Below are 25,112 nucleotides of genomic sequence, written 5' to 3'. Positions count from 1 at the left end.
GTTGCCATTTCCTTCTTCAGGGGATCTTTCTGACCCAAGGACCGAACACATCTCCTGCTTGGCAGGTGAATTCTTTACCACTGAGCCACCTGGGAAGACTACATCAATAATACTTCAATTAAAAAAAAAAAAAAGCAAGAAACAAGGGGGAAAAAAAGTTAATAAGCTAGTTAGCAATCATGGGGTGGGCTAAACTAGACACTAAAGCTACAGGCTTCTGAGCTTTAGAGAAGGTAATCAGCGGCTGTTGAAGTCCTGTTCTGTATTCATGTAAGTAAGTAAGTAAAGTCACTCAGTCGAGTCCGACTCTTTGTGACCTCGTGGACTGCAGCCCACCAGGCTCCTCAGTCCATGGGATTCTGGAGAATACTGGAGTGGGTTGCCACTGTATTCATGTAGAGATTTTAAAATTAGAGTTTCTTTAAAATAAGACTATTGCCTATTAAACAATCAATTATCTTACTAAGAGAGTAACATCAGTTTTAAACTACCTGCTTTTCAATGAATATTTGAAACATACAAATGGTAAAAAATGTCCAAATGTGAAATAAGTATAATGCATTTCATCATTAAAGAATGTTTAAAAAGAAACACATAAAGATTGCCTGCAAATTATTCAAAGCCTCCAGAGATTGTATAGGTATTTTGGTTCCTTTCAAAGTTTCTTTAGTTATAACTTTATTGATTTATATAACCTGTCCTTCTTTACATGTTCTACTAAAAGTTTCTTTCATCTTTAAATGCTGTAAGTAAGAGGCCCCAAAAGCAAAAAAGGTGAGAAAGGCAATCACTGTGTAGCTTACCAGAGAGTAGCATATAATGCAAAGAGCACTAGCCTAAGGATTAGTTCTGATAAGTAATATCAGGACTAGCACTAGACTAGTCCTGACATCACTGTCTTCGTCAGTTCACTGACGTTTCCTAGACTCCAGTTTCTTCGCCTACAAAATGAAGGCGCTCAGTGATCTCAAGGGCCCTTACCGCACAAACATTTCAGGCTGTGAATTTCTGGGAGATGAGACAGTTAAAGAAAAGAAGAAAAACTCACGCTAGATACCCTGCTAAAGGTTACGCAGGTAATTGAAAAAGGTCTCAAACAAAATGCCCCTGATAGATTTTACTCACACATGCATGCCATCAACCTCCTAAGAAGCCTACTTCCTGTACATCTTGTTAACACCGATTTATCTGAAATCTGAGAGGCATTTTAGGACCACAGAGCCTTTATCAGCGATAGGGACTAATGGATTCCTTAGAGAAAAGCCAAAAAGATAAAGAAGGAAGTTAGATTTGTGCAAAAAATACACCTTCAGAACCTCTGCAGAAAAATCAATATTGATAAGTGAGATATACTGGGGAAATTTCTTAGAGTAACAAAGAAAGTGGACACTAACCTGTGTGTTAGGATTGTCTGCAGAATGGAGAACAGAATTCTATTAATAATAAAACGCCTATATCAAAATGATTAAAAGCAATTCCCTACATACCGTCACCTGGCTTTGTAATAGCCTATGTAGACTAAGAGCACTACCACCTTGCCATAGCCTACCCCATCCCAGGCACCCAGAAAAAGGGAGTATCCATGGTGAAAACACAATGCCTCCCCAATCATCTTACCAGGGCTCAAAAGAGCAAGACACTTTGCACCATATAGTCTCATATATACTAATCCAGGTATCTTAGAACTAGAAGCATCTCTGCTTTATCCAATTTGGTATGGAAGATGGGGGCTTCTCTTCTGGGAACATTTTCTATAATAATAATGATTCTCTCTGTCTAAAAATTGACACACTCTAAGACTAGCTTTCTGGTTTTGAAAATGATAGGCAATGTGGCAGAAGAGATACGTTTTCTAGAATCATCAATCAGTTCAAAATATATTATTATCACCTTAATCTTTTCTACCAAAAAAAAAAGTTTGGCTATAAGCAATGCCCATGCTTTATAGGACCATTACCACCAGAGCTCGGCTATAAATACAAACCACTTTCTTCTTTGGGCCTTCGCTGGTGCTCACATGTATTTGATGTGATGCTTTAAGGAGGTTACCCACTAGATAATCTTAAAGATCCCTTTCATCTCTGGCACTTTATGGTTCTAAGATAAATGAGCTTTTCCAGGTTGACCCAGCCTCAGAGCCTTATTTATAGCATTGTTTCTATGCAGAAAAATTTTACACATCTCATCCAACTGACTTAAAAATTAACTTTGGGACATAATCCATTTGAAGTTGAGGCATTCCAGTATCTCATAAAATATTGTCTGCCATGTTCCTATACATCTTTATTACTACAGTAAATACTATTTGGGGAGAAAAGAACACTTTAATTAAAATGATAAAAAAAATAAAATACAAACTTTTTACTACAAATAGAATTCTTATAGTCATCTTAGCATCTTAAATTTTCTGGTTAGAATAGGTCAAAGACACTCTCCTTCTCATGTCCCTCTTGACTTACCTCCTTCCTATTTTATTGTAATTCAACAAGCCCCTATGAAATAACTCTTGAGTACTGAAATTTGGGAGTCATACAAAACATGGTGCTCCAGGGAGACAGAGTTGGGCAGTGTGGCTTTCAGACTATAAGAGGCCCTAATTACCCCTACCTCCTATAATTCAGAATCTTCCCGTTAAATTTGGGTGGGGCCTGTGACTTGCTTATAACCAGTAGAATATGGCAAAGGTGAGGGGTTATCACTTGTACAGTTACATTATATAATACCGTAACTTCCATTTTGCTAACAGACTCTCTTGTCTGTATCTCTCTGTATTGACACCCTCTCCTGTTGGCTTTGAAGTAAGCTGCCATATGGAGAGGCCCATGTAGCAAGCTCTGAAGGTAGCCTTTGGCTGATAGCCAGTAAAGAGTTAAGGCTCTTGGTTTAACAATCATTGAGGAGTGCGTGCTGCCAACAACCACCTGAGCTTGGTAGGAGAACTTCCCCAGGAGAACCCCAGCTCTAATCAACACCTTGCGGCAACCTTGTAAAAGACTGAAGCAAGAGTCCAGCTAAGCTGCATCCAGATTCCTGACCCAGAGGAACTGTGACATAATAAGTGTCTCCTGCTGTAAGCCATTATGTTTATGGAAATATTGTTATCTAGCAACTGATCATTAATATAGGCAGATGAGTAGCACAATATAATTAGACAACAACTTAAAGGCAACAGAAATCCAATATAAAGTTCTGGGATAAAGGTAGCTTTGAAATATTCCATAGAGAGGGTATATAAGTCCCACGTTCTTTCAAGAATTCAGACTGGCAGAGAGGTACACAGCACAGAGGCTGAATCAACTGAATATCACGCAGAGTGGCCCCACTGCACTGAGAAACAGTGAGGGGAGACTGCAGAGGTACATGGGGTCCAGGTCATGCCAGGGCTGAGTGGGCTCATTTTCAATAGGTAACAACACAAAAGGAAAGGCTCTGGAGCAGGGAAATGACAGTAAAAAGGGCTTTAAAGAACTTAATCCTATCACAGTATAAAGGATGGAGAGGATTAGAGCTAAGAAGACCAAGAATAGATGTGCTGGCACAAAGGTCTTCAGGAGAGGCCAACAAACATGTAGTGGGGGCAGGGGGCAGGGGGTGGGCAGTGGGTGGTGGTTTCACACTCATGAATAATTAAAGGCATGCAAATAAAACTATAAAATACCATTCTGCGGATGAATCAAATTTGTACAAAAACTAATAATACTAGCAAAGATAAAGCAATCTCAGACACTATCAGTGGGAATGTAAATAGAATAGACTTTATGGAAAGACAATCAGCAAAATGCATGAATAACCTTAAAATACTCAGATCCTCAGACTCTAATTCACTAAGAACATATTCAAAAATAAATAAGTTTATTTACCCATCCAACAAACATTTGAGTGTCTACTACATTCCAGGTACAGAGGATATAGCCGTGAACAAAACAGACCTCACCTCTGCTTTCATGAAACTTAGAAGAGACAAACATTTAACAAATAATGATGAAATGTATAATTACACATATTACAGGACACAATAGAACTTAAATCATGAGCTTAAAAAATACCTTTCTGGGAAGTAACATTTATACTGAGATCTGAAAGATGAACAGAATTTAGCCACATGAAGAATAGGAGGATTTTTTTTTTCTGATAGGAAAAAAAAACTACATTCATGAAGGCAAGAAAGTTAGCTATATTCAATATTTTAGAGGATTCATTCATTAACCTATTTAACAACTATGTGTAGAGGCCCTAGTAAGTATCAGGTACTAGGTGCTAAGGATAAGGGATGGGAGAAAATGATCAAGGTCAAGACAAAACATGTATTAAAAACCCTGTAGGAATGGAAGGGTGTGGTATTTATAATAAAGCCAAAGATGTATGTGTGAAAAGGAGAAAATCAATATACTTGGCAGAAAAAAAAAAAAGAGAGAGAGAATGGAGTATAGGTTCAGTTCAGTTCAGTCGCTCAGTCGTGTCTGACTCTTCGTAGCCCCATGGACTGCAGCACACCCAGGCCTTCCTGTCCATCACCAACTCCTGGAGTTTACTCAAACTCATGTCCATTGAATCAGTGATGCCATCCAACCATATCATCCTGTCGTCCCCTTCTCTCACCTTTAATCTTTCCCAGGGTCTTTTCAAATGGGTCAGTTCTTTGCATTAGGTAGACAAAGTATTGGGAGTTTCAGCTTCAGCATCAGTCCTTCCAATGAATATTCAGGACTGATTTCCTTTAGGATGGACTGGTTGGACCTCCTTGCAACCGAGGGACTCTCATAAACACAAAGACTGTCTATCTCCTTTCAAATCCAAATAATATAGACTTACCTTAGAAAGGTATATTCAAAACTGTACCATTCATTTATAAAAAATTACCATTTATAGATAGAAATAGGCTTCCCTGGTTGCTCAGATGGTAAAGAATCTGCCTGCAGGGCAGGAGATCCAGGTTCAGTCCCTGGGTTGGGAAGATCTCCTAGAGAAGGGAATGGCTACCCACTCCAGTATTCTTGCCTGGAGAATTCCATGGACATAGGAGCCTGGCAGGCTACAATCCATGGGGTTGCAAAGAGTGGACATGATGAGTGACTGTCACTCTCACTTTCATAGACAGAAATACTTAAATGACTCAGGGCTAAAATGCTCATGTGCCGGTGATGACCCAGAGAGATGTTATGAGGAGGGAGGTGGGAGGGGGGTTCATGTTTGGGAACGCATGTACACCCGTGGTGGATTCATGTCAATGTATGGCAAAACCAATACAGTATTGTAAAGTAAAATAAAGTAAAAAAATAAAAAAATAAGATAAAATGCTCATGTGCAAAGAAGAAGTAGAGATCAAAAATAAATGTTAACATGGATACATAAGTTCAGTTCAGTTCAGTTCACTCAGTCGTGTCCGACTCTTTGCAACCCCATGAATCGCAGCACACCAGGCCTCCCTGTCCATGACCAACTCCCGGAGTTCACTCAGACTCACATAAGTTAAGGCATTGCTATACTTGAGGGATTACCCTACAGCTATCCATGAGTGTGTCCCAACTATGCTAAGCACTCAGGGAAAAGGAACCATTTTTTCAAAATAATAAGCAGGCTCTCTTTGCAAGAGGCCAAAATGTACACAGAATAATCTTAGGATTTGAAATTGAAAACTGAGTTTGGCATTGACATGTACACACTGCTATATTTAGAATGGATAACTAACAAGGATCTACTGTATAGCACAGGGAACTCTGCTCAGTATTATATAACAATCTAAACAGGAGAAGAATCTGAAAAAGAATAGATACAGGTCAATGTATAACGATCACTTTGCTATACACCTGAAACTAACACAACAGTGTTAATCACCTGTGTGAATGTGTGTGTGCGTCCAATTGTGTCTGACTCTTTGCAACCCCGTGGACTGTAGCCCATCAGGCTCCTCTCTCCATGGAATTTTCTAGGCAAGAATACTGGGGTAGATTGCCATTTCCTCCTCCAGGGCTCTTCCCACATCTCTTGTGCCTCCTACTCACTTATACACCAATATAAAATAAAATATTTCTTAAAGATTAACCAAATGAATCTCCAAAAGGTTAAGGATGAACTGACAATTACACAAACTTTATGATAAGAACATGCTTGGAGTTACTAGCAAGTTAAAAGGGAGCCATAAAAATGATCACGACCTCATGTGACCAGTAAACCCAAGGAACTAGAGTCCTTTTTCTCCTGTCTCCTCAGTTATCCAAATGGTAATATCTTATGTTTGGTACATGTCAACAGCATTAAAGAGTATATAATATTTGACACTAAGATATGCAAAACTCTACTATTTTTGCACTTCTCTGTGAGTCTAAAACTGTTCCAAAATGAGAAGTAAAAACAAAATACATGGGTAGATTTGCTACAGCAAATAACACAAAGCCTAGAATTTGTGTTAATTTCATAAAGCAATCAAAAAGGACAAATGAAATAATCCTCCAAATTACGCTCTCAAGTCCAATTTTTACTTCTCCTGTTAAAGGATGCAGGTATCTATCAAGAGAAAAGCTCATGGTCTGTCTTGGACAGTCCACTGCCCATCAGATTTCTGGGGAGGTGATTTCAATCTCTCGAAGCCTTTGCTACCCCCATCCCAGTTTGGTATCATATACTTCTTGACTATTGCATTCTATACAAATATTCATTATTACTATTTAAAATTTTTTATTTGAACTGCATTATTCCTTCATTAAATGGAGAAATATTTTTTTAAGATTAACTATTTGGATTTTTTTCAAGTTTTTTAATTTATCAAATTAATCTACTTTAGTAGGGGCCCAGATTTAATCAACATATTTATCTAACAATAAATTATTATATCTCTCAAAATATTACAGAACTACAGTCTAAAAAATGTTTTTATTTGCATTAGCATTCTCCTATAAAGTTCACTAATAGAATTGGCTAACCTTAAAATTAGTGTGATTAATTCTAAAGACCTGTCTTTATTTATCAGACCTGTCTAATAAAGTTTGATGGGCATAAATACACAGTTTGGAACAAATATATTGACATCATACATAGAATTCATTTGATAAGATATCTTTTTCCCCATAGACAGTAAAAATGAAATAATAGCTCTTTTGAAGTAAAGAGGTGATTAAGTAAGGAATTTCAAGAAATCCAAAACCTAAACCTTGAAAACCCGAATGAAATTTCAAAGTCTGAGAAAGAAAATATATCTTTTATAAAATTGGAAATCAGTGTGTACTTATAAATGATGCACCACAAAATGTTTCATTATAACTTTACTGTGTCAAAATCCATTATCCATCTGCCTTCCATCAAGCAGTCTTAGGAAGAAAAATATTATATTGTTTTCTGGGTTAAAACTTCATGTACAGCCTAAAGGCTAATGGGAAAACAGAGTACGAGTAAAGGAGTAACTCTCGCAAATCATGCATTTACTCATTAAAACCTCAAGGTAGGCCATTTTAACATGGCACCTAATTTTGTTTCCTGGTAAATGTATTTACAGACCAAAACCAGAAATGATGTAAGTGGACAGTTAAAAAAAAAAAACAAAACAGGAAGCATATAAAAATAATATTCAGTAAGATATTATCTTTATAACAGTAAAGAAAAAAGCAGGATGCCCCCTCCCCGTTCAAGTTCCCACAATGTTCACCATTCAGCCCGTCTACTCACTTCCGATGGGTGTGGTCCATGCCACTGTTTGGTATTGCTTCCAACTCTGCGTTTTTCTGCCCACAGATATTTCCATAGCTGTCGTATCCTGATACTAGTCTTGCTGCTGCACCTGTTGCTACTGAAAAGCCACAAATAAATCCCTAGGAGAAAAACACAGAAAAAAAACATACAAATAAACCATTTCAATAGCAACAGCCACTACTTGATACGATAATGAGCTTCTTTTGTCCGCTGAAGGGAACAAAGAGCTCTCTTTCCTTATTGCAAACACTATTTCACTGTTTTCCTTGGGTTTCACATAAGCTGTACAAAGAAGTCCACAGGGAAACACTATTTACTACAATAACAAAACAAATCTCAAGCTTTTACATCGTAAGTATGTCTTTGCATTTTATAATAATAATAATAGCAGCATCTTTGTACTGAACATCTGCTCAATGCCAGGATCTGTACCAGCTGCTCATCATACATTATCTCTAATCCTCATGATGGGAAAACTGAGGCCTAGAGAGGGTAAATAAGTCATACAAGGCCATAGAAGCTAGTAAAGATCAGGGCATAAGACTCAAACTTAGCTTTCTTCATTCTTTAAATTTTTTAAAATATTTATTTATTTGACTACACTGGATCTTAGCTGTAGCATGTGGGATCTAGTTCCCTGACCAGGGATTGAAGCCAGGGCCCCCTGCATTGGGATTTCGGAGTCTTAGCCACTGGACCACCTGGGAAATCCCTATTCTTTAGTTTTATTTGATTGTCAAAGAGTTCTGTTAAATGAAGAATAGCAACAGATGAAAGACAAAAATTCAAAGAACAATAGGTACGTGGGTTTTGAATTATCACTTCAGAACACACAACACTTCTGTTCTCTTCCTGCAATAAAGTTGTGCAGAAGCCAAAGAATTATACGGTGAAGTACATTCACGCTCTGAATATTGGAGACTCAAGGACAGTGAGGCCCTGGGTCCATGTGCCACAGAGGTCACTTCATTTCATGGGGATATGCTTCACCACAGTACCAACGGCCCTGCATCATGTTTGCCAAGTCAAGGGTGCACTGATCAAAGCAAAGCAATAAGCCCTACACTCAACTGCAGGCTCCTGGGCATAAGAACAGGAAATACGGTGAATCACTGTTAATAAACTGAACTGGGAGAAAAGACAGAGGTTAAGATATATTCTTGCAATGAGGTCACTAAAAGATTGAGTTTCTGTTATCTTTAACAAAAGATACTAAGGTTAATGGTGAACCTTTCCAATATAGGTCTTTTAATGAAAGGCATCATAGAGTAATAGAAAGAGGAGCCACAAAGATCTGGATTCAAACCCTCACTCTACCATTTACCACCATATAACCTTGATCCATTTACCTTCTTAGACTGTTTCTTCCTCGTCTATGACAAAAAATAATATCAACTGTTTCACAGCCAAATGATGGGGCCTCCATGAGATAACACATTTCTAACTTTTAGCCGGGCCTGGACACAGCAGGTAGTCAATATATTGTAGCTGCTAAAGAAAAAGTCAGACTAAAGAAGTTGATAACAGTAATTGGGGATTAACCAAAAATCCCTTCAGTTCTAAATTTTGGGAAAAAATTTTCTAGGGGGTGTGGGGGGAGTGAGAAATACTGTCAGTCGTTTTGTCATTACAGAGAAACATTCAGACCACAATTACCATCTTCTTTCACTACTCGTCTAAAATAGCAAAGCCCTTGCATAATTAAAAGGTTATGTTCTTCTTTCACTTTTTATAGAAATGTTCTTCTTATATTTGATAAGTACTTTGTGTTAGAGATGGCCTTCAGTGGTTTCTGAAGTCCCTTTATAACTCTGTTTAACAGCACTGTTGGAGATGTACATGTGTGTGTTTTTGTGCATGTGTGTGTTTGTGTTTTTCAGTAATAGGCCACCTCATATCCCTCTGGGATGTAGGCAGAGTATAAATTATAAATGTCTCATATATATAGCAAAATGGAACACCGACATATTTTCACATAGGCCATTTAAACTTCTTAGTAGCTTCCCAAAGCATTAGAGTAGAGAGGGTGAGAAGCTGTAGGAGGGAAAGGAAGGGGAATAGGAAGCTAGTGAGAGAGAGAGAAACCATGACTGTTATCCTGGAGATGTCCCATATGGTACAAGTAGTGACAATGGAGAACTAGGCCAAATATAATTAAAAAGACAATCTCTTTTTTTAAAAAAAATTGTGAAATCCAAATGCAGGAAGCAATATTTCTCATTTTTTTCAGATGAGAAAAAATGTGGTACATGAAATTAAAATAGGGTAAGAGAAACTTTACAGAATGTACTCTATAATTCAATGGCTCCAAGAGGCAGATGGAGTGTTATTTAGCAGAAGGAAATCACATTAATGAAGCAAGTTGTAAGGGGGATAGGAAAGCTTTTATACACCTATAATAGGGAGCAATCATTAGAGAGAAAGGAGTCTATTCGTAAGGAACAGAATCACGGTTAAGAACTTAAAATGACTGAGCTACTGAAGTGCTTTCAGAACTGCTATTTCAAGAGAGAGTGAGAAGGAGCAGACAAATCTAATCACAATTAGGAGGTGACTCAAATCAGATAAAGAGACCAGAGATGGTAGATCACAGGCAAGATCTGGCAGCTAATGAGTGCCTATTGTCTATGTGGAAGAAAAACAATTGGCTAATTAATGGACTGTGTCCATTTCCCCTTCACATCACAAGTTTAGTTCAATTTAAGTAAGAGTTTTGGCTTAGTTTCACTCACTCTTAGTCAAAAAAAAAAAAAGGACACGTTTCATTTCACAAGCAATGGTTGAATTTCACACATGGAGCCTTTACCACACCACTGAGCAAGGCAGAGGTCTTAGCTTTGCTCTGAAGAAAAGAAAAGTCAACAAAACATGCATGAGGGGTGGGGAGGGAGTATGAATATGGCATTGTGTTTCAAGACTTTAGGCTTACAGCCTTCTCCCAGGGATTAATGAAAATATATCCAGAATTTTTTCTCAAAGACTATCTCTCTTAACCTCAAACAACACTTGGAGTCAGTCTGCTAGTAACTAACTTGTCAAACCTTAGAGTAACACTTGGCTTCTGTTCCTCCTTTTCCAAGAACTCTGAGACCAGGAGGCTATTCAGTCAGTTAGTCAGTTCAGTCGCTCAGTGGCGTCCGACTCTTTGCGACCCCATGAGTTGCAGCTCGCCAGGCCTCCCTGTCCATCACCATCTCCCGGAGTTCACTCAGACTCGTGTCCATCAAGTCAGTGATGCCATCCAGCCATCTCATCCTCTGTTGTCCCCTTTTCCTCCTGCCCCCAATCCCTCCCAGCATCAAAGTCTTTTCCAAGGAGTCAACTCTTCGCATGAGGTGGCCAAAGTACTGGAGTTTCAGCTTTAGCATCATTCCTTCCAAAGAAATCCCAGGGTTGATCTCCTTCAGCAAACAGCATTGGATTAGAAAGTCTGATACAGAACTAATACTTATGCAAACAAATTTCAAAAATAAATTTAAAAGCCTTGGCAATCTGCCAGATTTTGGGATTTCTTTAAAGTTTAATGGGATATATTACTCTAAGAAAGAGGAAAGAAGGAAAAAACAAGAATGGCTGGAAGTCTAGGAAATATCAAGTTCACCCTGAAAGAACTGAAATATTCTCAAAAGAAAAAATAACGGGGCATGAGGAAGGTAAAATCAGAGAGGCTATTTCACGGGCAGCCTGAGCAATTGAAAAAACATAGACAAAGAATATGTACTGAGAACTGAAACCAGCTGCAAATACTCATGACCCTGAAGTCACTTTATCACTTTAAATTCTCTGAGGCTCAGTCTCCTTACCTGTCATTAGGAATGAATTAGATTAATCTCAAAAGTCCTTCCACTTCCAAAATTTATAGAAAAAGAGTAAACATTTTTAGGCTATACTTTCAGGGAGAAGTACAGACCCATTTGATCCACTTTAATGACTGAGCATGTAGTATGTGCAGGGGGCGAGGAAGAGTAGATTAAAAGTAAATGGATTTAACTGTACATTTAAAAATAGTCAAAATAATAAATTTTAAGTTATGTATGTGTGTATGCGTGTGTATGCTCAGTTGCTCAGTGGTGTCTGACTCTTTTGCAACCCCATAGACTGTAGCCTGCCAGGCTCCTCTGTCCATGGGATTTTCCAGGCAAGAATACTGGAGTGGGTAGTCACTCCCTTCTCCAGGGGATCTTTCCAACCCAGGGACAGAACTGGCACCTCCTGTGTCTCCTGCATTAGAAGTGGATTCTTTACCGCTGAGCTACCAGGGAAAACGAAGTTATGTATATTTTACCACAATAATAAAAAAAGAAAAACCAAAGGATTTAACAGAGAGCAGGCAGTCATTTGGATCAGGTGACCTTAAGGTAATTTCTGGCATGCTGTTCTTCCTATTCTATGATCCTAGCAAAGCACAGCCCATCACACAGGTGACTAAACACTTCAGTAAGTCTTTGAATCTTTCCCTTTGTGCTGCCTGCTCCACAAGAGTTAATGAGGTAGAAACACTACACTCAGAGAACTAGACTAAGACTATAAAATAAAAAAGGTCCTTGAAAGCAGTCTGAAGGGACGACCTATGCAATAATGGCTCTAAAATTCAGCTCTAGTCCAGATCATTCTCCAAAATTCCAACTCTGTACTTCCAACTGCTTATCCCTATGCACACACCCTACATGTCCACAACTCAGTTCCTTCCACGTTTCCCCAAACTGCTTTCCCTTCCGGCATACGCCCCATCTCCATCAGAAGCACCATGTCTGACTAGTCTGCACAGCTAAGATACAGAGGGAGAGGACGCTAGCTTTCTAACTCCGCACTAGAGGAAGCAGTAATGCTGAACTCTTTGCTCAAAGAGTCTGAAATATTGAGTAGACAACATTTAACTGGCAGGTAAGGTTACTGTGTTCTACGGGTCCATTTTCTCAACAACAGCTTCCATTGCTCCCAATTCCAGGCAACAAAGAAGGGACTGTCTCTTGAGGCCTTGCCTCCTTCCTCTTCTCTCTTGGGTTCAATGCTGCCACCATGTAATCTTAGACAAGTTATTTAACATATCCCTGTGCCCCCTTATCTGTAAAATGGGAATGATGATAACCAGAGTAGCATTGAGCAGTTGTGAAAATTAAATCTGTGTTGAGTGCAGAGAATAGTACCCAGTCCATAGTAAGCAGCAATAATGATTAGGAATAAGTTGTATGAGTTGTCTGTATCTTCTATCTTTCAAAGCATGTACTCCTTTTAGGATATATAAAATTTTATTTATTTATTTATTTATTTTTGGCTGCGCTGGGTCTTCATTGCTGTGTGGGCTTTTCTCTTGTTTCAGAAAACAGGGGCTAATTTCCAGTTGGGGTGCCCGGGCTTCTCATTGAGGTAGCTTTTCTTGTTGTGGAACACAGGCCCTAGGGCATGTGGGCTTCGGTTGCTGAAGCACATGGGCTCAGTAGTTGCAGCACACGGGCTTAGCTGATCTGTAGCACGTGGGATCTTCCCAGATCAGGGATCGAACCTGCATCTCTAGTACTGGCAGGAAGATTCTTCACCACTGAGCCACCAGGGGAGCCCCAGCTTCCTCTTTATCCTGACTTTTGTGGTACGATGATCTGGGCAAATTTGGTACATGTGAATCTCTTTTCTCTCCTCTTTTCACATTTACCTCTCCTTGGAACAGAATAAAGTCAGCCTAAGGTGGGAAGAACCTTGAGATCATGTGGCCCAAGCTTCATTCCACAAGCCATGCTTATTGAGGAATTCTTTATTGGTAATCAAGTGACTGCTTGGGTACTAAGAGTTGCACTTTGTTTATCCATCCTACTCTTGTTCCTTTGTGTGCGCAGAAACTGTGGTTTGGAACCTACAAGGAGCTGGAGTAGGATCTGAGCTGAAAACAGCTTACACGGAACCATATACATATCCCATAATATAACCCATAACAGAACCCCTTAGTATCCCACTTGCCTGTAACACTGATGACATCAAACATTATTAATTCCACTTCTTCAATCTGTCTCCTTCTCTCTTTTACTACTTATTTCAGATTTTTTACCTCTTATTTAGACTCATCTGAACCACTGCATCAGCCTCCAAAGTGGTGGCCTGAAATCTCTTCCCCCTTTACAATGACTTTACATTTACACTGGCTACCAGGGCCATCTTTCTAAACCCAGTCATATCATTTCTTGCTTAAAACAGCAACAGTATATCAGTGCCTACAACAGTGGGTCTCAACCCTGGCTGAATATTAGAATCAAAGAGATTAAATCAGATTCAGTGGGGTGGGGCCCTAAAATGAGTATTTTTATTTTAATCCCAGCAAATTCTAATATGCAGTTAGTGTTGAGAACCACTTGTTTACTACCTTAATGGAAAACAGAAATTAAGAGGTACAATTCATGTAATTTTTTAGAACAGGGTAAGCATATTGAAAAGCAGAGACATTACTTTGCCGACTAAGGTCCGTCTAGTCAAGGCTATGGTTTTTCCAGTGGTCATGTATGGATGTGAGAGTTGGACTGTGAAGAAGGCCGAGTGCGGAAGAATTGATGCTTTTGAACTGTGATGCTGGAGAAGACTCTTGAGAGTCCCTTGGACTGCAAGGAGATCCAACCAGTCCATCCTAAAGGAGATCAGTCCTGGGTGTTCTCTGGAAGGAATAATGCTAAAGCTGAAACTCCAGTACTTTGGCCACCTCATGTGAAGAGTTGACTCATTGGAAAAGACTCTGGTGCTGGGAGGGATTGCGGGCAGGAGGAGAAGCGGACGACAGAGGATGAGATGGCTGGATCGCATCACTGACTCGATGGATGCGAATCTGAATGAACTTTGGGAGTTGGTGATGGACAGGGAGGCCTGGCATGCTGCAATTCATGGGGTCGCAAAGAGTCGGATACGACTGAGCGACTGAACTGAACTGAACTGAAGCATATATCCAATGATTTCAAAATACCAAATAAGCTCCAATCTTGGAGATGATAACTCTCACAAAGACTGACAGAAATTTACTTTAAAAAATATCCTAAGTTCTAGACAATTCAAGCATGGAAAATATTTTAAAAGTAAGAGAAGAAACAATAGAGAAGTACACATATTTATGATGAGATGAACATGCATAAATAAAAAGATTTAGTGGTAAAGATGAGTGAAAGATGACAAGATCTTAAAATATTTCAGAACTAGAGAGCAGACACCAAGGAGTGAGCAGAGAACTGCAAGTAAGAGCAGTGAGTAAAGATATGGTTTGAATGACAGGCTGTAAGAGGATTGAGAAAGAAAATGCCTATAAAAGCAGAAGCAACTGGCCATTAAATGAAAAGAATATAGGCAGAAAATTCCAGTTCCTTTTCTATTTTTGCCACTCATGGGCAGCAGTATATTCTTAGATAAGCTAATATTCAGTATCCTTTGCCTGTAAACTGGGATAAAACTCATTTTATAGGGTAATTGGGAGAATTTAGTGAGATAAATATATATATGATAGCATCAAGCCCATGATAATGCTCAAAAAATATTTGTTGAATGTTTCTCTTAAAGGTATTACAGAATGAAATCTGAAGACAAAAATGAAACGCGACTCTTAAACAACATACAAGGCTTCCCTAGTGGCTCAGTCGGTAAAGAACTCATCTGCAATGCAGGAGACCAGCTGCAATGTGTGAAACCCGGGTTCCATCCCTGGGTCGAGAAGAGCCCCTGGAAAAGGAAATGGCAACCTACTCCAGTATTCTTGCCTGGGAAATCCCATGGCCAGAGGAGCCTGTTAGGTTACAGTCAACAGGGTCACAAGAGTCAGACAAGAATTAGTGACTAAACTGCCATCACCAAAAACATACAAAACAAATATTCAGAAGACAAAAAAAACTTTTAGTCTACTGTTACGCCAGTAAGGTAGGCAACAGAACTTTGAGATTTCTCCAGTTTCCACATGGTAAAATTTGATGTTAGCTCTACTCCAAGGAATGGTAATCCATAAAAAGAAACATTCCAAACCAAATAACACTATGCCTGCATTTAAAAGTACATACAATGGGTCTTAATTACCACCACACTGAAATCAACATTATATTAATTACCATTGCATTAAAACATTTCAGTAAACAAATAGCTCCTGACTCTCCAGTCACTCCCAAATCAGTCTATTAACATTAATGATTGCACTTTCCTGAGCTATTTTAGCACAGAAAATCAAAAGCACCTTGGGAGGTAGGTACATATTTTTATAAACATAATTTTGAAAGGTCAGCTGCTATTTGTCCCAGAGGGAAACTCAGGAGGTGGGGAGAGGTTGTGGACTACTTCTGTTAGCAAAGATATCTCCTCTACCCTTGGATGCTGGATTTCAGTTTCTACTCCATTAAACTAAGTAGACTCTTGAACAATATCTTACAAGTTCTAAGTTAGGAAATGAGTAATTCTGATGTTTTCAAAATATCCTAGATTTGGTGAAACAGAGCCATCTATTATTTTTAAAACTAACACTCTTTTATTTTACTGAACGTGTTATATCTCATCAAAGTTCCCTGTTTTCTTTCGCTTGGTTCAGGAGCTGGACTGGTGTCCACACTTCTGCTCATTACCCATGAAAAGGGCTGTTCTCAAATGATGTTTGCGAGGTAGGCAGTTGCAGAGAGACACAGAATAAGATTACCTAAAAAGTAGCAATAATGAAAAACAATCAGATTCCTTTAAAAAAAAAAAGGTATGGGGAAAAGATTAAATACACGCACACTTGAGAGGGGGGAAAAAAAAAAAGCGTGCCTAAGGTAGCAGATCATGGCATCTGGCCCATCACTTCAGGCAAATAGATGGGAAAACAATGGAAACAGTGAGAGACTTCATTTTGGGGGGCTCCAAACTCACTGCAGACAATGACTGCAGCCATGAAATTAAAAGATGCTTGCTCCTTGGAAGAAAAGCTATGACCAACCTAGACAGTATATTAAAAAGCAGAGACATTACTTTGCCAACAAAGGTCCGTCTAGTCAAAGCTATGGTTTTTCCAGTAGTCATGTATGGATTCAGTTGGACTATAAAGAAAGCTGAGCACAGAAGAATTGATGCTTTTGAACTGTGGTGTTGGAAAAGACTCTTGAAAGAGTCCCTTGGACTGCAAGGAGATCCAACCAGTCCATCCTAAAGGAAATCAGTCCTCAATATTCATTGGAAGGACTGATGTTGAAGCTGAAACTGCAATACTTTGGCCATCTGATGTGAAGAACTGACTCATTTGAAAAGACCCTGATGCTGAGAAAGACTGAAGGCGGGAGAAGGGGACAACAGAGGATGAGATGGTTAGATGGCATCACCGACTTGATGGACATGAGTTTGTGCAAGCTTTGGGAGTTGGTGATGGACAGGGAAGCCTGGCACGCTGCAGTCCATAGGGTTGCAAAGAGTCAGACATGACTGAATGACTGAACTGAACTGAAGGTAGCATAATCGTGTTTCGAGTTGCAAAGACTAAGAGAGAGAGGACAATACTGTCTGCACAATTCCCTCGAGGGAGAAACAAGGTGACAGAAAAGAGCACTGGCCTGGAAGGTAAGAGACTGGGCTCTGTTCCCAGCTCTGCTGTTAACTAGCGGTGTGGCCTCGGGATGGTCACTTTCATCTCTGTGGTCTGATGTTCTTGATGTGTATAATGAGGGTGATGGACCAGATGAGGATTTCTAAATGCTTTCCAGCTTGAAATATCAGCTAGCTCTAAAAGGGCTGCTTTCTACCTCTTGTCCAGCCCAGTACAACGGCAGTGATACTAAAGTCCCTGAAGCCTGTGTGGAAACTCCTGCAGGGCAGACCGGGGATGCAATCTGAATAAACACAGCCCCAACGCTTTGCACCAGGGACTCTGCTCATCCATCCTCCATATCCACTGGAAAATCACCAGCTCCCATGATCCCCGACTGAGAAATGCCACTTATTTCCATAGGCACAGCAGGCAGCAGGAGCCTAGTATGGGTAGAAAGAGGAAGAAGCAGGGAGCAACCAGACTCCCCTCTAAGAAGAACTCAAAAAAAAATGTCACAACTGGGAGCATTGTAGACATCATCAAGAAAAACCTCTAATTTTATAGAAAGGCACATCAAGTCCCTGAAAAACTGACTGGCAAAAAAAAATAACTGTCAGGACTGTGTGACTGGGTTGGATAAACACTCAGGACTCAACTCCATGACCACTACTCTGCTCAACACGTGCATCAAGCTTAGAGTTCATGGATATTTATTTCAAAGGCTTTCTGGCTTTCTGAAATGATCTAGTCAAAGAGAGAGTTTCAATTATTCCTCAATTTTGATCTCAGTTATCATGCAAACCAAAAAAAAAAAAAAAGTCAAGGGGTACCAAATACCACTTAAGTGTATGGGGAAAAAAACCCCTAATTCTATGGTATCCTAGAACTTCCAGTTATAAGCAATTCAAGAGGGATTATTCATTTACAAATATAAATAAATATCTAAATAACAAGTTCCCTCTTCAAACCAACTCCCCATCATCCCCTTGAATCATGGGTTCATGTTTGAGGATCTGTGAGCTTCTTACCATCCCAATGCAGAAGAGGATAAAAAGCAGCAGCCACGGTATGTCTGTGCAGCTACGGTCCTCCAGCGGCTTCCATTCTCGCTTGGAGCTCTAATTGAAAACACAAAATAAGAGAGTGGTAAATGTGAATTTTAGTTGAAGTGAGGAAGGCACAAACATAACACTGATATCTAAAATCCTGAACCTTTAAGATGCAACTCAAATATCTGTCACTTTTCTGTGAATTTTACCCTAATACCCATCTCTCTTCCTGGCCAGGACTGATGTCAGTGCTTTGTTGGTACCTCTCTTAGAGCAGTTAGCATGCTGAATTACTACCACTGAAGTGTGTCCCTAGCAGAATGTGAGCTTTGCATAAGAGACCACTTCTCATTTCCCAGCATCTTACACGATGCCTGAGGGTTCGTGGTATGTGGTCAGTACAGACTTTGTAAAATGAATAAACAAATTCTTCCAACGTCAGTCTTAGTGGTAGCTTTTTCTTTGTGTGACTTTTGCCAGACTTAAAAATGTAGAACATGCTTTTCTACATGTTCTCATCTAGGAAGGAAGCTGAGTAAAATGAATTTCTATTGAAGGCTTAGGAAACTTATGGGAAAAGTTCTGCAAAAAGAAGGCTAGGGCCTCCAGTGGCTTCCATGACAAGATACAGGAAACTATCCAGAAGGCTTGTCAGAAGGAAGGACACTAGCAGAAGGAGGCTGGAAAGAAGGGAACCCCCTAGTATAATTAGTATTCAGAATTCAAGAATGAGGACCCAGGGACTTCCCTGGTTGTCCAGTGGATAAGACTTCACGCCTTCAATGCAGGGGACCTGGGTTCCATCCCTGGTTGGGGAACTAAGATTTTACATACACAATTAGGCCCACATGCCACAATTAGAGAAGTCTGCTGTTCCAACAAAGAACCAGCACAGACAAAATAAATACTAAATTTTTTTAATAAAAAAAAAAACCCTATAAAAAAGAGTGGGGACACAGTTCTCAATTAAGTTTGCTTAGCTTTTCCTCCTTCTAAAAAAAATAATTTTTAACTTTGACAAACTGATGAAAGCTACAGATCCTTTTCTTAGGAGATAAGCATGTAGCTGCATAATTTTCTCAAAAAGTTTAGGGAATTCAGACCCTAGGTTACAAAACTCAACTTTAAAACATCTGCCTATTGATGTTAAGAGCAAAAATTTGGAGCTACAACTACTCCTTCTGACCCCTAAATGCTAACCAGACAAATGCCTTTTCTTTTCAGTGCCTTAGACTCTGAGTTGTTCAACAAGGATAACAAAAACCCCACCACCCTTGATAGCTTGTTTCCAAACACCCACACAAGAAAACAAAAGAGCACTAGTTAGTCATGGGAAAAAACCTTACCCTAAGGCTCTAACTAGCATTAAAAACCAAGTGCAAGTAGGCAGTTTTTTTCCAGAGGAATGTAGCACTATGGAGAATGGATAAAGGACTCTGTCCTCTCCTTAGCTCTGTTATTAGGTAGCTAAACAATTTTAGATAAATCACTTCATCTCTCTGGGTGGCAGGAAGAAGTGAGATTAAATCTCTTAGGTTCCTTCCAGTTCTAAAAATCTATGATCAGGAATGTAGTTTTGTGAAAACTTGTGCAATGACCAAAAAAAAAAAAAAACCTGCAAAAATAGTTTGACATTATTCCCAGTGTTATTCAAATAAGAATGCCTGTATTGTGGGCTGTGTTTGGGAAGACAGTTGCTTCCAGTATGAAAAAGAATGTTTCTTTGTATTAAATAATTTCAATCTTGAATAATATCCATTACAGTAAAATTACTTACAAACACAGAATTTGGACACCTCTTTGAAATTCATTAAATTTACTCTAAGGCGATTTCCAGAACAAGGGCTACTTTGAAATACTATGTTTGCTTATCTTAACAAACAGTATGTATCAGGGGAAGGAGGGGGAACAAGTCTGACTGAGCATTCTCTTTATCCACAACATTTTTTTTTTTTTAGTATCTTTACTTTAGATCAACATTCACATTTAATGCTTAAAATTTCACCTTTAACATAAAGATGGTAGAATTTCATTTTGACCAGAAAAACACAATGATTCAGTATCTCAAGAATTCAATTTACTGTGGGCAATTTCTGGGCCAAATACATAGAAAACCTCTCACGGGGGATGAGAAGTAGAGAGAGGATAGGGGTTAAATAAAAAACAGTCACAGAGTACAAAGTGGATCAGAAGAATACAAAAAAAGGGTGTGGTCACCCTCACTCAGATAAAGAAAAGCTTCTCCAGGAAGGGCAGTTTATCTCACTGGCTATGTTGAGGATTAAATGTGACCATCTATCACACAGTAAACACTAACTCTTGTTTATAATTCTTATTCTCCAATACTCACTTTTCAGTTAACCTTCTCCCTATTGTTAAAATATCCCCTTACCAGGTGGACCCTTTCACTGAAAGAACAGAAAGAATATTAAACTCACCTTTCCCCTTCTATTTAATAAAACTTCAACTTAATGGTGGCATCTTTCATTGTAGCTACTGTTTTTAAAGCTCTCAGTTATTGATTCCTATTAAATAGGCACTATACCCAAAGCTTTACACATATTACCTTTAAAACAGCTCTCTGATGCAGGTATCATCCTTATTGCACAGCTAAGAAACTCAGGCCCCAAAGTTAAATTATCAGACCAAGGTTTCACAACTGTGCAGTTGGGATCTGAACCCAAGCCTGTGGCCACAAAGCCAAATCCAGTGAGAATATCATTCATTTTACACTTAGTCAGTAAAGAGCAAAAATACCTCCATTACTTTTTCCTCACACTGCAAACTTTCCTCACACTGCAAACTGCAACCCAATAATTTAAAATTCTATAGGCACAGAGAAAAAGAGTGATATGTTTTATAGGCCATGAAATTTCTCAAGCAAGTCAGGAAACCCAACAGTTGAAAAAATTTAAATGATTCTTTAACAGACTTAACCAAGTGGTAACTGGATTTAATGCTGTCTGTTTCTTCCAATTAAAATCCACATAGACCTAGAAAAAGTAAAATGTTTTCAAAAGCACTTTTTAAATGTGATTTTTATCCCTTTCTCAAATTCTGCATAAGGTTAATACAGGCTGTCAATCAGTGTTAGGTCTCTTCCCATTCACAGAATCTTATGTTACAGGAACTAAGTAAGACCAAAGGAATCATACATTCCAAGTCTTTAAGTGACCAAGGGAAAAGAAAGAGACTTGCCTTGACTTGCTCAAGATCAACTGCTTCATCTTCAAAACAATTCTGTTAGTTATCATTATATAGTCCCAGTTTTTCAGCTTTGTAAAAGAGAAAACCAAGATTCAGAGAAAATAAGTGGAAAATTCACTACTGAAACCTGAGTCCTCAAACTCTAGCAGAGAGGTGGAAACTATAAGAAAGAATTAAGAAAACGCTTAAAAAAAAGAAAAAAAACCCATGATAACAGAGATGAAGAATGCCTTTGTCAGGCTCATCAGTAAACTAAACACTTCCAAGTAAAGCTCAATAAATTCAAGAATAGGTCAACAGAAATTACCCAAAGTGAAACACAAAAAAAAGAAAATTAAAATTAAAAACCCAGAACAGAATGTCCAAGAGCTATAGGATAATATCAAATGGTCTAACGTGTGTAACTGTAATCCCAGAAGAATAAATGGAGCAGAGGACATGTTAGAAGAAATACTGACAGAATTTTCCAAAAATAACAGAAGAAATCAAAGCATAGATCCAAGAAGCTGAGAGAATTCCAAGCAGGATAAATACAACACACACATGCACACATACACGCCCTACACAAACTATATTCAAAATGTTGAAAACCAAACACAGAGACATCATTTTGATGGCAGCAAGAGGGAGGGAAGGGCACACTGTACACAAAGAAGCAAACGTTAAGCAAACCTCTTATCAGAAATTGTGCAAAGCAAAAAAAACCATGGGATGACCTCTTTTAATTACTGAAAGAATTAAAAAGAAAAAAGAAAAGCATTAGTGACTCAGAATTTTATACCCAGAGAAAATGCCTCTCAGAAATGAAGACTTTTTCAACAAAACCTAAGAGAATTTATCAGCAGCAAACTGAAGTACAAAAAATGTGAAAGTTATTCAGGCAGAAGAGTACGAGACAAACTTGGATACTACACAAAGAAATAAAGACTTTCAAAAATAGGTAAAATGAAGTTTTAAACTTTTCCATAATAAAGTATTTTTAAAATAAGGATGTAAATATATGCGCATAACAGCATTCACATTACAGTCTTCCTGCACACTCTACAAGATTAATAACCTAGAAAGCAGAATTATAATTTTTACTACTAGTACTAGACCATAAAAAATAAATCTAAATCAGATCACAGCTGATATCTGCCTGATGTTTGTATTATATTCATATCTTTAAAGTTAGGGAGGAACAATGTTTAACATTTTCACATTCCTTCCTACATTTTACACATCATAGATTTTAAAACAAAACAAAACCAACTTCCATAATATCTCTTTCAGAAGTCATAGTACAGGTAACTACATCCTAGACTTCACACGCACCATGAGCCCTAACGGTTAAAACCGAGGCATTCTGATGAATTTGATTTCATAGGAAGTAAATCCTGTGAAAAGTTCTGTCTTAGATTTCCATATTATTTCAAGTGAAGACACCAGTTGTTGAGTAAATGTTTTTGTAGATAACAGTCACTCACAAAGGTTTTGGCAAGTGATATGTTACAACCAGTGAGTCAAATCAGGCATCACTGGAGGGCATCAGCAGTAACAGGGCAGGCAGGTGGGCCAAGCCAGGAAACCAACCAGGCAGGAAAAGGTCTGACAGGTGTGAATCTAGTTCACAGAAACAGGGGAGGCTGGAAGACATAAAAGGATCAGAAAGGCAATAGCAACAATCCAGACGTAAGACAAAAAGTCAGCGAGGTCTCAAATTTGGAAACAAGCAGAGTCCAAACTCCAGGATGTCAAAGATCCAAGTGATACCTAACGGCAAAGACCGAATGCCCCCTGTCCTCTTTTTATACTCTGCATACTGTCTGTTTGACTCTCTTCTAATTAAGATTGATATACAAAGATTCCCAAAAGACTCCTATCATAACTCAGTATTATTACCTAGTGCTATGAGTCTTTCCTTGATCCATGAGATTTTTGTAAACATGATGTGACAATAATGAAAAATGTGCCTTAAACAACAGTATTGCAAATTATATAAAAAGTTACTTAACTTTTCAGGTAACACTCTAGAGCATCCTGTCGGTTCTTCAAATAAATACTGCTGCTGCTGCTGCTGCTGCTGCTAAGTCGCGTCAGTCGTGTCCGACTCTGTGCGACCCCATAGATGGAACACCATACAAAGAATATGAGATCCAAAGCCAGGTAAGATAGCCCCCTACCCTCACAAAGCTTTAGTTTAGCAAGAGAGGCAAACTGAGGACTTGGTAACATAAGTGATGTCAAAATAAAGATGTGTAAAAAGTACTACAGGAATAGAGATGGGGAACCATTAAGCAAACATTTGTAAGATTTGTTGAAATTACCTCATAAACTTCTGAAGCAAACACTAAAAAATGATTCTCTGTTGTCTAAAATAGAATGTGTTTTGTGCCCAAAACATACTAAAAATTCTTTTTAGCTCTGATGGGAAATATTGACTGCCAAATAAGAGTTATTCCACTCAGAAATGTGTAGTAGTAAACAAACAGAACATTAAGTTGATTTAAAAAAACACACACACAAATCAGCCATTTTTCTCTCTTCGTAGCCATTAAGATTTCTCTATACTACATTTTATGGCTGCTTCACTTAGATAGAGGCCTTTCGGTTTTGGAAAAGAGAAAACATATTGTCCTTTGTTTTCTGGTACAATTAGTGCAGGGCTATATTTATTAAGCTAACTAGAATAATATTTTCATGTTGATGTCATTGAGATTCCCACTAATACTGAGTTAAGTAGTATCTGGTTACATACATCCAGAGTCACTGTAAGCTGGAATTTCTGATAGGCTAAAGGACTAGAGGCTCCCCCTTGTTATTTTCCCAGAGCAAGCTAAAGAACTGCATTCTCCTTCATTCAAATAAGTGGCAATCTGGGAGGGTGGTCCAAAGAAAGAAAAGTAGGGTATAGGTAGTATTAGCCCTGAAAATAAAGAACCAACCAGAGTCAATTCCAACACCATTTGGGCCAGCAATTCATAACGACACCACTGCCTATGCCTGTGTTTTTATTAGTCAGGAGGTATACCACAATTATTCATTACTCATGGTTAAGTACTTAGAAATTTAAACAGAATCCAGATTATCATTATAAGGTTATCAACACTTGCTTATGTTCCTATGGAACAGCAAAACGTAGAGTTAGACTGATTGGCCAGGGATTGCAATAAACTGAAGCCTACACCTAATGACAGGCATACTAATGTCATCCTTCCTGTGTCTACCTCTCTACAGCACAGATCCATCCACCTTGCCTTTCCTAGATTCCAATGAAAAGCCAACTCTGTATGTGAACGCTAAAGCAAGCTAAGATGTGGTCTTTCACCCAGATTTCCAGGATGTATCCTTGGAAAGTGTCCATTACTTCTTTGAATAATCAAATTCCCTCTCTCCAATTTTCTTTGACCACCACAGTCTCTATTTTCTGGGTAAACAGACCACCTCTGAAACAGGATCATAGTTCCAGCAGCTCTACTCCTTGGCACAACCAGAAAGCCACTAGTCACTGAATTCATCTCCAAGGTCACTACTATAGACATTTGTGATTTAAGCACATATGTCGTAAGTACTGGGCTATCTGTGAAGACTTTATTTTGTTCATGCCAATCTGCTTTACAGAAAAACCTCCAGTGTTAAAGACAGATAGTCATACACTTCAAATCTTCAAATCTCCCTCCAAGGACTTAGTGGTT

General features: G+C 38.7%; 1 protein-coding gene across 3 annotated transcripts in view; it reads right to left on the bottom strand.

The window, feature by feature from the left end:
• SLC44A1 (solute carrier family 44 member 1) overlaps positions 1-25,112 on the bottom strand; it is a 215,181-nt gene that overhangs the window by 140,109 nt on the left and 49,960 nt on the right. For all 3 annotated transcript variants that reach the window (XM_018052546.1, XM_018052545.1, XM_018052547.1), the window contains exons 2-3: positions 18,211-18,300; positions 7,660-7,802 (exon numbers count right to left, since the gene is read on the bottom strand). In XM_018052546.1, the coding sequence (XP_017908035.1) occupies positions 7,660-7,802; positions 18,211-18,300 (233 nt within the window). The remainder of the gene's footprint in view (positions 1-7,659; positions 7,803-18,210; positions 18,301-25,112) is intronic.

Source organism: Capra hircus, chromosome 8, assembly GCF_001704415.2.
Source record: "Capra hircus breed San Clemente chromosome 8, ASM170441v1, whole genome shotgun sequence".
Lineage (NCBI taxonomy): Eukaryota > Metazoa > Chordata > Mammalia > Artiodactyla > Bovidae > Capra > Capra hircus.
Note: the sequence above shows the minus strand (reverse complement) of the source record. Positions and strands in the feature narration are given on the sequence as shown.